Source organism: Marmota monax, unplaced genomic scaffold (genome assembly GCF_021218885.2).
Source record: "Marmota monax isolate L192 unplaced genomic scaffold, Marmota_monax_Labrador192_F-V1.1 WCK01_AAM20220418_F8-fsc00126, whole genome shotgun sequence".
Taxonomy (NCBI): domain Eukaryota; kingdom Metazoa; phylum Chordata; class Mammalia; order Rodentia; family Sciuridae; genus Marmota; species Marmota monax.
Genome location: NW_026695245.1, coordinates 3,324,607 through 3,341,401, shown reverse-complemented (window position 1 = coordinate 3,341,401; position 16,795 = coordinate 3,324,607). Strand labels below are relative to the sequence as shown.

Here is a 16,795-nt window from a genome sequence, read left to right as displayed (position 1 = left end):
AGAATGGCATATACACACATACATATATACAGCCTTAAGTAGAAGGAAATTCTGACACATGCTATGACATGGATATACTTTAAGGACACTGTTTTAAGTAAAATAAGTCAAACAAAAGAAGACAAATACTGTACAAATACAATTTCATAGAGACAGAAAGTAGAACGATGGTTTCTAGGCACTTGGGAGGAGGGGGAAACAGTGAGTATTGTTTGGATACTGTTTAATGGGTATAGTTTCAATTTTACAAGATGAAAAGACTTCTACAGGCAGATGGTGGTGATGAATGCACAATAATGCAAATATACTTAATGCCTCTGAACTACCTGACTAAAATGATTAGAATGATAAATTCTTTGTGTATTTAAACACAAATAAAAATAGTAATTTTTTTTTCTCCTAATGTTGAACTAAAATATATATTTAGACTGACTCATATGAACACAGGGGTGGTGGGTGCCCACTGTAGTTTTGCCATGTATTTTGACTTGGGGGCTTGAAATTATCTATAATAAAGTCAATTAATATAAAATATTTATCTTCTTCACATAAAATAGAACCACAGTATAAAATAAAAATAAAAACAGTTTAACAACTATTTACTTAATACTACTTACAGAAAAATCCCAAAATATGGTCACTATACATGAATTTACTGTGGGGCACAACCATATTCAACTAATTCACAAGAGAATGCCATAATCCAGTGATTGTAAGGCTATAAAAACAGAGAACAATTTCTGATATCATATTGGGGTAGGATCCCTCAGTGACACAGCCTACAAGTATATATGGACAAGACATAAATCTGGCTTTGAACTCTCTTAAGGCCAAAAGAGAAAGAGAAATACAATCAATTATGCCCTTTTAATTGTCCACAAGGAAAAAAAAATACCAGTTCTCTAGGGAAAACAAACTCCCTCTTTGCCCTTAGCTCTAATTTCTTATCCAGGTTAATATATAGGGGAATAAGAGCATCAGAAGGCAAAATAATCATGTGATTAAAGGTAATTGTTTTTGAAATGTCCCTTAATATAAAATGAGGGTCTAACTCCAACTTACAATTCAATAAACTTAATTTTTCTAAAAACCAAGAAAATATATCCAGGGTGTACTGTTTTGACCATCTGGTTTCATCTCAAAATAAAATTAAGAATATCTAGAGAAATGGACAAATTGTATTTTCTTCCAAAATGCAATTTCTATACCACAGAAAAAAATTCCCAAAAAGATGAACAGCAATTTCCTATTGAGAACCAGGAATATTGGCATTTTATTGGTATATATTTTATTCAGGAATATTGGTATTTTCTTCATCATTGCTTATCTCATTTCAACTATATACACGACTACATCAGCTTCAAAAAAGGATGTTTTGTATTATCTAATAGATGAACTTTCTTAATTCAAGCCATGTATATGATAAGTTGGGGTGTTCTTAGCACTAAATCTGGTGGCAGGATCCTAGATTTAGCTCTAAGCTTTGTATCCTCCTACCTACACTAGATTGAGCAAATAAACAATCCTCTCTCCAGGTCCTAGACTCCTCAGTAAAAAAAGGAGAACAGAGCAATCATTTTGAAGCTGTTTTATAGAGGTGCCTTTGTGAATAAGGTGCTTTTCTGTCTTAGGTACTGGTATCTCCATCTGCCTCCATCCCCAATAAAACCTTTGAAAACCACCAGACTGATGTCTGTACAAGATTGATCCTATTGCATTGAGAATTTATATGACTCCGTTACATAAAGTAAAATAAAAAGAAGAAAATATTCAAAATTAAATTATTTCTATAACATATAACCAATTATATGCACAAAACATCTTCAATTCAGCTGTCTAGAACCCAGAACCACAAAATCTCCTTTACAGAAACATTATTATAAGTGAAGGCTTATTTCTTACAGAAAGTAAACTCAAAAAAGCCCAGTGTCCTGAATGCAGCAAATAATAACTAGGGAAAGAAATAGATGACATTTAGTAAAGGATAGTATCCAGCCACAACACATAACATGATCCTGCAGCCAGGAAGGTTATGAGCTCTGTTGTCCCAGGGGACAGGCATCTCAACCACTGAGCACAACTCTTGTGCTTCTTGTCATTCCTGTCACCACCTAGAGCTTCCCATCAGGGTTTCTCTCATCCATCACAACATGCCACAAACCAATCCATTCTACCCCTGAATTGTGTACAAATTCCTCTGAAGACATTTTCCTGAGAACACAGCACGAAAAGACTTTTATAATATAAAACTGATAGGTTGACTCTTATTCTCATTTGAGTATCACAGCAACTTGTGAAGCAGAGAGAAAGGATCTGTGTCCAAAACCTTGTGGTTACACAGAAAGAATGTGAGCCCTGGAATAAGGCTTACTTAGCCTACCCAAGTTAAAGTGCCAGGAAAGAGTCTGTGACTGAAACTCATGCCTCAGGACGCCAAACAGTCACTGGTTCATGTTCTACACCATGTATGCTTTCCTCAAGTTGGGCTGTATAAGGAGTAAGAAAGATCATGTGTTAAATAATGGTGAACTTTTGAGCATTTAATGAAAATTAGACACAGGTCACCTCAGCTTTTTTCCTCTTTGGTGCTGGGGCCAACGTTCTAAGAAGGAAAGAGCAAGATGGAGTATACCCAGCAGATAATTGAAAAATCCTCAAAGATAAAAAATCAGTACAGGGAGAGTGAGGGACAGTGACAAGTAAATAATCATTCTTCTACAACTTAAAATAACAAGGTATAGAAAAGAAAGTATAAAGGAAGGGAATAAAAGGAAGGTGCTCAGCAAGGTGGGGAAAAGAAACAAAGAAAAACGCCAAGTTGGGGAAACAGGGAGATAAGAGGGAAAAAAGACAAACCTAGACTGCATTCTTCAGTAGTCTTCAGTCTGGCAAGATGGAGTATATGCAAACACAAACTATTAGAATCTATAAATAATCAAAATAAAGAATAAAGCCAGCAGTGATATGTTTGCTGAATTACAAAATACTAGAAATAAACCATATAACTTCCAATCTGAAAAAGAATAAATTTTGAACAAATTATCCACTTTCAAGGAACAGAGAATAATAAATGTGTAGATCATGGGGTGGGGGTGTTAATTTAAAGAAAGTGATGAGATAACTGCAGAAAATTTTAAAGTAGCAATAGATAACAAAGCTAAAGACTGATCTTTGATAAAGCAATCAAGTTAACAAAGTTTTAATGAAACTTATTTGAGAGTGTCTAGGGTGAGAGTGGATGAGGTGTAGGCCAGGGAGACTCATTTGAAGAATGAAAAATTTATTCACATATATCCAAATATTAGGAAAAACTGTACAAAAAAGAGTAAGAAAAGGAATACATACCTACAGATCCAACATAAATTTTAAAATAATAAAATAATACTATGAATGCCTTTGTAACAACAAAATTCAATTGAAAGGATAAATTCTTAGAAAAATGTACTTGTCAAAACTGACCCCCCAAAACAGAAAATTAAAATAGCCTTACAAACATTAAATATATATAATAAATATATAGTAAATTTTTAAAAACTTACAAAGATGGTTTTATAAGAAAATTCTAAATTTCCAAAGAACAGATCATTTACATTTTATGCAACTCTTCCAGAGAACAGCAAAAGAGGCAATACTCCCAAACTCATTTTATAAGGTCAATATAACCTTGATACTAAACCCTGATAAGAACAGAACAAAAAGAAATTAACAAGCCATTCTTACACATAAATAGAAATGTCAAAATCCCAAAGAAACTAAATTGAGGAGAATGTTATAGAAAATACATCATAACTGAAGCAGGTTTATTCCACATACACAAGGATAGGTTATTGTTAGAAAAAAAAACTAAATGTGTAATTTACCAAAACATTTTTTTAAAAACATATGATCCTCTTAACAAATACAGGAAAAAAACATAATAAAACTCAACATTTTTTCCTGATTAAAAAATTTAATACAAGAATGAAAATGAATGCCATTAACCTGGTAAATGGTATTTGTTAAATATCAGTGAATAAATAACAGTGAATCATGAAAAGTGTTTTTTTTTTTTTTTTTAATGTAAGGGATGAAAATGTACTCCTACTATATATTGAACATACCCTAAAAGCCCTAAAAAGTATATTAAAAAAAAAGAAAAGCATAAGGACTGGAAGAAAGTAACAAATTTTTAATTATTCACAGATTATGAATGTCCACACAAACTGAATCATAGTCTATATTATTTCTGCTTCCTTAATTCCCTCACATTTACTCCTCTGCAATCTTATTGGCTTATTCCTGTCATGCTTCTAAAACATCTCTCTCATCAAATACTGCAAGGGCCACTCAACTACCATTCTCCCATGGACATGCTTCAGTTATTACCTGAACAGCTTAGAAAGCTCTTCTCCTTTGACCTCCCCTGTCCTAGAGTTGCTCCTGCTTCTGAGTGCTTTTTCTCAGTGTTTCCTTCTGGTCTGGTTCCCTTTCTTCCACTTGTCTTTAAATGTCAGCATTCAATCCTTTGATTTCAAATTTTTTCAAGTTATAGTTCTCCGATATTACTCACTCCATGGACTGATTACCACATTTACTTAGGTGACTCCCAACATAATGACTCCCAAACTTTATTGGACAAGTAAGGACATGTCAATGCATCCAAGAAAGAACTCATCTTCCCACATTCCATTTATTCCCTACCTTAGTCAATTTTATCTGGTGGCAATGCCAGAGGCTAAAGTCAGTAATGACATGGCCATTTCCTTCAATATTCAGTCTACTGTCAGCTCCTACTTATGTTCTTTATTTTTGAATTATCTCCCTGCTCTGTATCTTCTTTTTCTTTCCCTCAGTCACTAACTTGACTCAGGCTGGATTATCTCTCTTGAATTCCTGCACCTGGTCCTCCTGCTTTCAGGCCTGTCCTCTAATCCTTCTCATAAAGAGCAAATCTGATTAAATCTCTTTTGATTAAAATCTTTCAGTGATTTTAACTGCCCAAGATATGCTTTAAGAGTTTGAAAATTATTTTACAAAGTCCTTCAAAAAATCTTATGTCTATTCGTTTACAGTGGGTTTTTTCTTCTCCCCCCCTCCCCACACCAATCCAGTCTTTGCTAGAATTCATCCTCTTCTGTTGCTTCTGTGTTGTACCTTCGGTAATAATCTAGTCATCTGACTCCTGTTGTAAACTAAGTTTTATAAAGACAGACTCCTCTGGAAGTCTCCAAGAAGGGAAACATTCTGTAAATACTTGCTGAATTGTCAAGGAAAATTTTTACATAAAGTAATAACTATTAAATCCCCAATGGACCATTATAACAATATACAGTGGTTACATCCTGAAAATTTTGAAGTTAAAATGAAAGTAATGCCTGCCAATACAACTTACTCAAAATTCATGAAAGTATAAGCCAGGTGCTACATTCCACACTGGCAATACAGTAGGAAACAAGACAAAATTGCATGCAGGTTCCAGTCTTGTACTCTGTGATATGACAACTCACCAAGACAGAACTTAGGTCACAAGGAACAGAACCCCAAAGTTATCAAAATGAAACCCAGCTTCATTTTGCATAAACATTAATTTTACTTGTGTATAATTTGTGACCTAGTCCTTCCAAAATTAATTTATAGCAGTGTTTACCTGGATTATACATAAACTGAAAAAAATAAATATACGTGAATAATATGGATCAAGTAAAAATCCTAAATTTCTACTTTTTTTTAAAGGAATTAAAATTTTTCTTAGAATCTTCAGAGCTAGTAACAGTGGCCTATCTGAATGCCAGAAACAGTAATAAGTTCATCAAGTCTTTAAAAGAATGAAAATGATACATGGAGCTTAGATTATGATGTTGCATAACTTTGTTATTGTATGCATTATATTTAAAATGTGTTTGTACTATATTTGTTTTTAATACAGAAAACCTAATAAGCTTTTTTAATTTCCCCCCAATTCTGCAGGGTGAACTAGAGAGCAAAAATCTTAGGTGGGTCACTTTTACCAAAGAAATCCCTGAAAATTAACTTTTATAAGGTTCCTAAAAAGGAGAGACAGGAGTCCAACATATTCACAATGATACAAATTTCCTTTAAAACTCCAGTCTAGTAAAAGTACTGAGACAGAGGCTGAAATGAAATAGCCTCTGTCTTTTCCAGTTCAGATTATATACCTACTAAATCAAAATTGAGTCACCTTGCCAAGTCAACCACTCTAGAGATAAAAATCAGCTGTTATTTGGAAGAGAGATTAAATTGGTTGTGGTAAACTGAAAAGAAAGTTTATACTTAGATCCCATATTTTAGCCTACACATCACTCCAACACGAATTTCAAGCATTTTTCTCCTTTGAAAGAGGTTCCTGCTAAGCAATGACATGCCTTTAAAATGAAGTGCCTTAATTCTCTGAACCTAATTAAAATTAAGAAACTTTTAATAGCTTTAATAAGTCAAAAAAGCTGAACAAAGCTCTTTCCTGGCATCTTTCTCTCTTGAGTACCTTCCCTGCACACCCAGAAAAATCCAGCACAACTGAAAACACAAAACAACTAGCCACATGGTTTGAATGCTAGGAACGTGATTCCCCACTGATTTAAGCTACAAAGAAAGCCTATGCGTAATCGAAAATTCTTATTCAAACATTAAAGTTAAAAGCCACCTCCCCACTTCTCAACATTAATATAATTTTCCTTTCTCTCCTCAATTCATTCATGCATTTCCCCTCGGATTCTTGGAATTTCAGCGGCCTCTGAAGCTGAGATGGTAAGTTCATCTCAATGTCAGCCAGAGTAGAGACAGGCAAAAAAATCACTAACTTGGAAGGTTATTTAGGACAACAATGTATTTCACTGTCTTACTCCTCCCACTCCAGCCCCACTTGACCTAATACTAATATTTAGTTTAAAAAAAAAAAAAATATATATATATATTTATATATAAATATCAGTCGATATTTTTCCCCAGGGGCTCCTCCTGTAAGAACCAGAGGCAAACACACTTAGCCGGAAGATCCCGGGCTGGGAGGAGAGAAGCTGGGGTCTTCCTGCTTGATACTCCCCTCCCCATGCACCCGTGGCTGCACCCGCAGCTATACCCTGCTCTGTGCACACACATCCAACTATTCTTGGATCCGCCCGCATCCCTCAATCACATCTGGCCGCCCCCCCTCCCCCGCCCTTCATTCCTCAGTGTCCTCCCTAGCCCCCAAGGCTGCCCTGGCAAAGCCACTGAGCAGGCACACACACCTACCCACCTGGGCCGGATCTCGGGACCCCAGCAGGCACGCTCCACCCTGCACTCCTCAGCAATCTCCAGCACAAATGCGTTTGGCCTGTTCCTACTCCGGCTTCTCTGCCTCTCCAGCCGAGCTGATCAGCAAAGCGCGATCCAGGGCGGCACCGCAAGGTCTCCCTAAGTCACCTTCGCGTGGCCCGCCCCTGGCTCCAGCAGGGCAGCAGCTCCCGCCTCCCCCAGTGAGGTCGGGCAGAGGAGCAGCCGCCGTTGGTCCAGGACTCCAGCACCGCAGCCCGGGCCTCAGAGGTCTTTGCTGCGTGCGCCCCTTCGCCGGCTGCAGGCTCGCTCGGCCGCAGACCCGCCCTCCAGGGCTCAGCGGCTGAGTGCGAGCCAGCGGGGAGCGGCGCGCGGCGTGGCCTGCAGCAGGCGGCTCCTTCCGCAGCCGCCGTTGTCGTTGTCCTGCTCCCTCCTCCCTTCCCCAGGCGTAGGGGCTCTGGGAAGGCGCAGGTACAGACCAGCGGAGGGGAAGAGCCTGGCCACCGCCTCTAGGAGCAGAGCCCCGCAGGGGTTTCTCGGAAGGGAAGTAAGGCAACTGCCACTAGTGCTAGGCTTGGTGTCCTGTGAGTCTCCTGCAAGGTCCTAGAGTAGTAGCCTAGAGCTCGAGCCGTCTTTTGGCCCTGACAACTTTTAAATGGCCAGCATGCTCCTCAGGAAACTCAGGAAAGCAAAGGAATCCTATCCACCACAGTTCTGCCAGATACTCTGGCTTCTGCCAAGGAGGAGTTGGTGTTCACCATGGTAAACTAGTCCTCATTTACTGTTTATACTCTAGTTGAGGTAAGACTGAGCCCGGAGGCAGAAAATGGTATTAATCCTACCCATGTGCAGCCTACTGAAGCGCAAAAGATGACTTCTTATTCTGCCTAGACTTGACTGGTAGAAAAAGGCTCCAAGAACAGAAAAATCCACCAGATAAGCACTCCTCTTAAGTGAGATATTCAGGTTTATGAGATTTCTGGTTAATTAAAATGCTCTGGTGAAATAAGCAAAACTTTTGCTCCAAAGTAAGTTTTAAACTTCTCTAGAATATATACATATCTGTTCTCATACTTTAGTGAGTCCTGAGTAATAATGAACAAAACATTTAATATTTTAATAATATTTCTTTAACAAGAGCCCAGGATACTTAGTTTCTCTGCAATCAGTGGTGGTTCTATTTGCACTTAAGATGTAAAATGTGTTAAAAAAAATAAAATCAAAGGCCATGACTCAGAAAATTTGGAATTGATTTCTGTGAGGCTTCAGGTTATCTGAAAAGTCATTTTGTTTCTTCTTTTTTTATTCTCAATTCTTACACTTCTTACACTTTTCTGTCACATTAGCCACTAAAGGGGTGTCCCTGCTACAGAATCTTTCTCTCTAGGCCCTGAAAATTAGAGAATGAATTCAGTGTACAAAAGTATATTAGGCAGCACAACAACAAACAACAAAAGCTACTTTGTTTTAGAAAGCAATTTACAGGGCACCTAAAATGTGCCCGGCACTGTACTGAGGCATTTCACATAAAATAACTCATTTACATTCTCATTTTAAGATTTGGAAATGAATTCATAAACATATATTAATTTGCTTGAGCTTAAGGCAGCAGAATTTAGACCCAAAATGGTCTGCCCCAAAAGCTTATATTCCTTCTTTTGTACATTCATTATTCATTCAAATATTTATTAACTACTATATTCCAAAAATAACTAAAATACATTGCTTTCTTAAGGTGATCTAATGGCATTGTATACATTATAATGATATGACACATTGTATCATGATACAATATGATAAGTGCCATCATGACAAGGAACTCTTGGAATAGGAAGGGCTCTAGTTTTGAAGGGTGGAAGCTGGGATAAGGAAACAGTGGTATTCATCCAACAAATCCATTCTGAGAAATTTATCTAGTAGAATAGCAATGGGGATTTTCTATGTTGGGAGGGGAAGGGAGAGTAAAGGAAGATAGACAACAAATACAGAAAGTCAGTCATAGATTCTAGCTCAAGGAGTAGGTGGGATTGTCCAAGGAGAATGCTGAGGCCACCCATCAAAATCTAGGGAGTACTAATATTTCAGGCATAAGCAGAAGAATAGTGTTTTGGAAAGTGATTGAGCAAGGGACAGGGAAGCCATAAAAGCCGGAGAGGCCAATAGAGGGAAGCACTGTGGAAGCAACAGAAAATTCCAAAAAACAGAAAGCAAAACCAAGTTCTTCAAAGAACAAGTAAGACTATTTTAAAAGTATCCTCTGATTTGGCAATAGAAAGACATTGGCAAGCACAGTTTCAGTGGACTACTTTGGGGAATGAAGAAGTTGAAACAGCAAGTGTCACATTTTCAAGAATCGAACTGAAAAGAGATGCATGCAGATAGATAAAAGTTGTCAGTAAGGGAGTAGAGAATTCAAAAGAAAAAAGGAGCTCTTTTTTGAAGCAAGGTCCCCATAGAAGAAGCAAGATGGAAGGAGATAAAGGTCTCCAATAAAATAAGAATGAGCGCTGATACAGACAAAAATTGGGGTGAGTAAGTAGTAGGCAGTTGATGGCATATAAATGATTGTCTAATTTTTAGCAAAGAAACTGCTCTGAACATAGGGAGATGAGGAAACTGTAGAGATGAGAGAGTTAAGGGAGGGTGAAGGCCTGAAGGAGCTATTGCTACAACCTTTAGGACACAAACCCAGTAAATGATTAGAAAGCACAGGAAGCTAAACAAACAGAAATCCTAACTTGAGTTGTAAATCACATGGATGTGTGATTGCTCTTCAAATATATATCAGTGCCTAGTCCAAGAGGAGTAGTATAAATTCCAAACTTTCAGATGGTTCCAGTTTAGAGTCTGAATATTTCATTACACCACACACTTAGTACCACCATCATCCAGTCGCACACCTCGGTCACACCTCTTCAAAAGACATAACATGAAAGTATAAAATGTATGGTAAGTGAGATTATACCAACTTCAAATAGGCAAATCCCTAAATTGAACAAACTGCTTTTACTAAATCAAGAGAGCTTGATGATACAGAAGAATGAACCAAAAACAGCTCCCTATGATCCTGGCTTGTACTTCTCTGAATTAAAGGGATAACTCAGTTTTAGATACATTGGTTTTTGAAATGCTTCTGATATAACCATATGTAAATGTCCAAATGGTAGCTTGATATACTGATTCAGAGCTCAGTACATATCTAAGGTAGATATCTAAGTAGTCATAGATTCTAGCTAAAGGAGTAGGTGGGAATCGGAGAGCACCAATGATGATTCCATGTGACATTTCAGCACTTTGGAGACCATATTGAGGTGAAGAAAACTATAGAAACAAAAATAATTCATAGCCAGGCACAGTGGCGTACACCTGTAATCTCAGCAATTTGGAAGGCTGATACAGGAGGATTGCAAGTTCAAGATCAGCCTCAGCAAATTAATGAGTCCCAGTCTCAAAAATAAAAAAAAAAAAAGACTGGGTGTAGTTTAGTAGTAGAGCTCCCCTGGATTCAATTCCCCACAAAAAAAAAATTCCCCATGAAACCAGTTTTAGCCTTTTAAATGAAATTCTCAGACAAGATTAAACACACAACATTAACATTTGATGATATTACATTTCCAAGTATTCCACCCTGAAAATAATCTTGCAGGTTTTGGGTTGTGGCTCAGCGGTAAAGCGCTCGCCTCTTCGGCTATGGGTCCAATCCTCAGCACCACATAAAAATAAATTAGTGAAATAAAGGTATTGTGCCCAATTACAACTAAAAAATAAATATTAAAAAAAAGCATCAGCATGACTGAGTCATTTAGCTGAAAAACAGGCAGTCCTATAAATACTATCCTTTGAGATATTTCTATATTAAAGCACCAAATAATTATTAACATACAAAACAATACTCCTAAGGCACCCCAAAAATATGAAGTTTCAGAATTTTAGGATTAAAGGATTTAATGTGTGAGCTGGAGGTATGGTTCAATGATAGAGAACTTACTAAGCTTTCACAGGGGCTCTAGGTTCACTAGGTTCAATCTCTAGCACCTCAAGAAGGCAAAACAAAAAGTAGTAGTAAATGTGTAACATTTAACATAACTGCCAACATTTATTTATCAGAATAAAATCAGCTTTGCTGCTATGAAAGCTGAGGTCAACTACACCTATCTGATCTGTATTTTGCAACAGGTATAACACAGGTATTTTGCCAATATGACCTCATTTACTTTTCAAAACAATCCATGGATATTTTAGCTGGCCACTACCCAAAAGGAGATGTGCTTAAAAACTGAGTGAAAGGGAAATTAGTTAGCAGAGCCAGATATTAGAATCAGGTCTGAATTCAATGTTCATTATTGCTCTTTCAATAAAATTTCCAGATAATAGCAATATAACTGATAATGCCAGATAATGAGGTATTACCCAGCATAATTATGCCACTCTAACTTCAATTATTAAATTCCTCAGCTGTCATTCTTGATCATTTAAAAGACCAACTTCAAGGATGCCACTTATCTTTCAAATATTTTGAGGGGGTTGTCTTCTCACTATAATTTTATTTCACAGAAGAAAATTCATGATATTTCATTAAATTACTGAAAAGCTTAATTACTTAAAAGTTTTTAGTTTGAAAAATTAAATGTCAGTTACTAAATGAATACTGTGTTTCATGCACTATATAATATACTCTATATACAAATTATTTACCTATATACAAATTATTTACCTACATACACCTGCTCACCATACCCAATTCTGAGGTTTTTATGTATTTTCATTTTATAGAAACTTGTTCATAGTTTATTAAACAAAGACTGAGATCTAAAACAGGTCCACCAGACTTTCAGATCAATGCTCCTAGAAACTCTCTACATAGTCACTTTATTTCAAAGATAAAGACATGAAGATTCAGAAACTTTAAGTAGTCTATTGTCACTTAAATAATAGGGATAGAAACACGACAATCATTCATTCCACAAGTAGTCAAATAAATTCTCTCTAGACAATACTGCCTCTTCCCAAAATAACATAAACACAATGTTAAAGACATAAAACTTCCAGAGAAGAGGAATTCCAAGAGTTAATAATATAAGATCCAGGGGCTGGGGTGGTGGCTCGGTGGTAGAGCGTCTGCCTAGCATGTGCGAGGCACTGGGTTCAATTCTCAGTACTGCATATAAATAAATAAAATAAAGGTCCACTGACAACTGAAACATGTTTAATGTATATAATAATATTATAATGATATTATATAATATATAATCATAATATAAAATCCCACAGAACACTAACTGCTGACTTTTATTCAGGATTACTGTGAGTCAGAAATTATGCTAAGAATTTTGCTTATATTATTGTATTTAATCCTCATGACAAACTTTAGAGTCTAAAAGGGGTTAAATAGTCTAAACTTTGGGCTAATAGTTCTTGTAAATCTGGACTGTTTATAAAGAGAGGGATTTAGGCTTTTTTTTTTAATACTTTAAAAATTAGAATATGTTGACATGTCCAGAAATGAAACACACACCAACACAACATATTCAATCTATGGTTTAATCTTAAAACCACACATCTCTAGAACAAAAAAAAGAAAAAACATTTTCAATATATCCATCAGGTACCACATAAGATATGTGAGAAAAAATTGGTTTGACAATATGCTAACTACTACCTGAATGCTATGACATCAAAATTAGTTAATTTCAAAGATGTTTTACAATGCTATCATCCTATCCAGATTTACAACACCAAATCACTATTCCATATAAATAAACTAATTTTGAAACATACAAACTAAAAAAAAAATCAAAAAGATAAAAAGTAATGTTTTTAAAATAGTTTTAAAAGGGAGGCACAGTGGTGCACTTCATCCCAACAGCTCAGGAGGCTGAAAAGGGAGGATCGTAAGTTCAAAGACAGCCTCAGCAATGATGATACACTAAGCAAATTGATGAGACCCTGTCTCTAAATAAAATACAAAATAGGGGTGGGAGTGTGGCTCAGTGGTTGAGTGCCCTCAAGTTCAATTCTTGGAACCCCTAACCAAAAAAAGGGGAGCAGGAGAGCCAGGGTGGTGGCACTCTTATAATCCCAGCTACATGGGAGGCTGAGGCAGAAGGATCACAAGCTCAAGGCCAGCCTCAGCAACTTAGCAAGACTCTACCTCAAAATAAAAAATAAAACGGGCTGGGCATGTTGGCTCAATGGTAAAGGACACCTGGATTCAATTCTCAGTACCCCCCCCCAAAAAAAAAAGTAATAAAAGAATCAACCATTTAAGAGGCTTAATGAAAACAATTCTTTTCCTGTGACAGTAATAGAATTCTGTTGAAAGAGTTGCTATAAATTTCTTTAAAATGAATTCATTACTGTCTGTCACATACTAATCAACATAAATAAACACAGAACTTTAAAAAAATGAATTCAGATTAATATTTCCATGTGGAAATATGGAATAAACTCACATATGGAATTTGTGGTACACATAACAAACACAGCATTTCAAAAATTGTACATGGGGCTTGGGTAGAGCACTTGCCTACCATATGTGATGCCCTGGGTTTGACCCCCAGACAACCCCCCAAAAAATGTCTATGAATTTACAAGTCTTGCATTTTAATCATGGAGAAAAAATTTAGATGCTTACATACAAAACATAATACCATTTTTATCTTTTTTATTTTACTAAAGCCTAACCTTTACCAAAAGGTAAAAATTATAATAAGAATAAGAAATTATTCTTAATTGATGTAAAATGTTGAAGATCAAAACATAGATATGGAAAGTAACAAAATGGAAAAGAAAGCCTACTGCCCCTTGGCTTACATTAAAGTCATGAAACGAAAAAAAAAAAAAAAGGCAACAGCACCATCATACCAGTTTAAGCAACCAAAATACATCTTTATGACTTTTCAGTCCTTAGAAAAAGAATTCCTAAGCTGGGATAGGTGGGTGAGGCAGAAGGGTCACAAGTTTTGTGAAGGCCAGCTTTGGCAACTTTGACTCTGTCTCAAAAAATTAAAAAAGAACAAGGAATACAGTTCAGTGGTAAAGTGCTTGCCTGCCTTGTGCAACGTGTTGGGCTCAATGCTTAGGGGTGAAAAAAGAAAAAATATAATTACTAATGGATAAGCATACCATTCTTACTGAAATCTGGAAATTAAAATGGCATATCATTGAATAAGAAGAGAGGAAAGGAAAAGACCACCAAAAAACTTAATCCACTGAGCTCAATTTACATTGTTATTAACAATACACTCTATACTAAATATAAGCATTATATATTTTTATACAAAAATCGTTATTTTCACATCTATCTTATTGAAATGGCACACAACCCTAGGTATTGCAATGTTAAATATACTTGGTTAAATGTGGCTACATCAATAAATTCAAGAGAAGTGAACATAGGTTTTTCAGAAACATCTTGCTTAATCAAGAATAAGTGAGTTCTGAATTTTGGTAGAAATGATGCTTTCCTTTCCTTTGTTAATATTAATTTCTTCCTACTTTTGAACAGTTTAAAGGCAATGACTTATTGGATGATCAAGCATGTGACATTAAAGCAATTATATAAAAAGTTCAATTCCAGAGGACCTACCCCTTCTTGTTTAGTGAAGAGATTAAGGCAATCACTCAAAGCTACACAAGTTTCTCTAGAAGCTTCAGAGACAACCTCAACTTTCTGAAGAAATGATGGCAGCATTTCTGTAAATAAAGATAAATAAAGTGAGTGGGATTTTTAAGTAATTTTAGTAAAACTAAGACCACCAGAGTATGTTTATATCTACTAATAACTTCATGTTTCCTTCCAGCTGTCTTGAGCAAAGCATATACAATGTATGTTTCTTGGGCACATTGTTAAGCATATGCTATCACCAGGGCACAACAGAAAAAGGACAAAGGCTTCTCTTGGAAAGGCCTGTATCCTATAAGGGGAAGAGCTAAGATTACCAAAAAGGGAACAGAAATTAAATAATTATATAAGTTTAAGAAAAGTACACACCAGGAGGACAGCACCCCTTATAAGATATCAATATTTCTTTTCATGATATTTTATATTAGATAAGTTATTTTATTCAAAAGTAAAGTGCTAAGAAGAGACAAATAATTCTGGGATCGAAATGGTGGGTAATGTATCTGAAGGTGGCATTAATTCAACTTCCTCTAGTTCTTATTTGACAAATGTTTGGCATAAATAGGTATTTTCATTTTAAAAAATGTGTCCCTTATGGAGGTCCAGTACCTTTTCTGTTATGTTTAAGTTGGAAACAAAGAAATGATAGTATCAGTATATTCCCTGATCCGCTAAAGAAAATTTTAACCCATTTATCATTAAAAAAAATAACAACAAAACCAGAATGCTAATAGAAAAATCCACAAGGTACATCACTTAAAGACAAGTTAAATATCATATCCTATTCAGATTGACCAAGAAAAAGTTACTTAGTTGAAATAGTTTGACTTTTTGTTAATTATACATTAAAAGCTTTATGTCAGTCCCTCCCATTAAATAAACATTTTAACATTTAAGCTTTTATCAAAAAATAAAGGAGAAAGACAATTAAATCTCTAGTATCATTTGTATTGCAAATACTCTTGACTTAATGTTCTTAAAACTTGGTCAGCAAAGTCAATAAACTAAAGCAAATGAGTAAACCCAAATGTCAGCAGTCTGCAAATATTACGCCACAGAACACTGGGTCCTATGAAGACACAAAAATTCTCAGATGAGAAATGATTCAGGGGAAAATAAAGTGTCAATTGTGTCATTCAATATTACACAAGATATCAAAGAAAATCTACCAAGAACACATACCAAATTATTTATAGCCATTATTTCAGGGTGATGAAAATTGTGAATATTAATCTTCTTTAGAATTTTTGAACTTTTCCAAATTTTCTACAGTAATATGATTCATTTAACCAAAGAAGAACCCTTTTCTTGGAGAAAATATTTCTCAAAACTCATAAAAGTGGTCAACAAAAAAGGTCAGAGTAAATTAAGGGAAAAAAACACCCTTTGTTAATGTCAGAATAAGAAATATTTCATCATATTTTTCATCTTATGGAGTAGTTTCCTAGTGTTGGTTATTCTTAACACAAACAAGTTCTATATTCTAAAATAAATTGATTATAGTTTTTTTTCCCCCAATTTGGAATCTCTGATACACATTGTGAAGATTTATTTTCTACTTAGTTGCAAAAAAAAAGTACCACATGCTAGATGCCACGTGACTTAAATAGTACCTCAACAGATGTCACACCGAACCAAGTCCTGTGAGAAGATGTATAAGAAAAAACAAAAACAGTCTCTGTCTTCCATAAATTTTCTGGGTAATCTAGTGATTTTCCACTTTTATAGCACAAATGACATAAAGACTGAAGGATAATAATTCATGGAGCTATTTATTTTATTAAGTACCATCACCTGCTTAATAAAAAGTAAAGACTGTGTTTTAGATAACTTATTGTTTAGCTACTTGATTAATATAAAAAAACATTAATTATCCAAACACATTTGAATACTTAACTATCTTAAACAAAAACTAATCCT

At 35.5% G+C, this 16,795-nt stretch overlaps 1 protein-coding gene across 10 annotated transcripts in view; it reads right to left on the bottom strand.

Moving 5' to 3' along the window:
* Positions 1–16,795, bottom strand: part of Osbpl1a (oxysterol binding protein like 1A) — a 220,357-nt gene that overhangs the window by 103,835 nt on the left and 99,727 nt on the right. For 9 of the 10 annotated variants that reach the window (XM_058578262.1, XM_046433512.2, XM_046433521.2 and 6 more), the window contains one exon: positions 14,840–14,946. In XM_058578262.1, the coding sequence (XP_058434245.1) occupies positions 14,840–14,946 (107 nt within the window). Of the gene's footprint in view, positions 1–7,234; positions 7,839–14,839; positions 14,947–16,795 lie in introns of those variants that run through there. The other variant, XM_046433536.2, reaches the window with a different exon arrangement.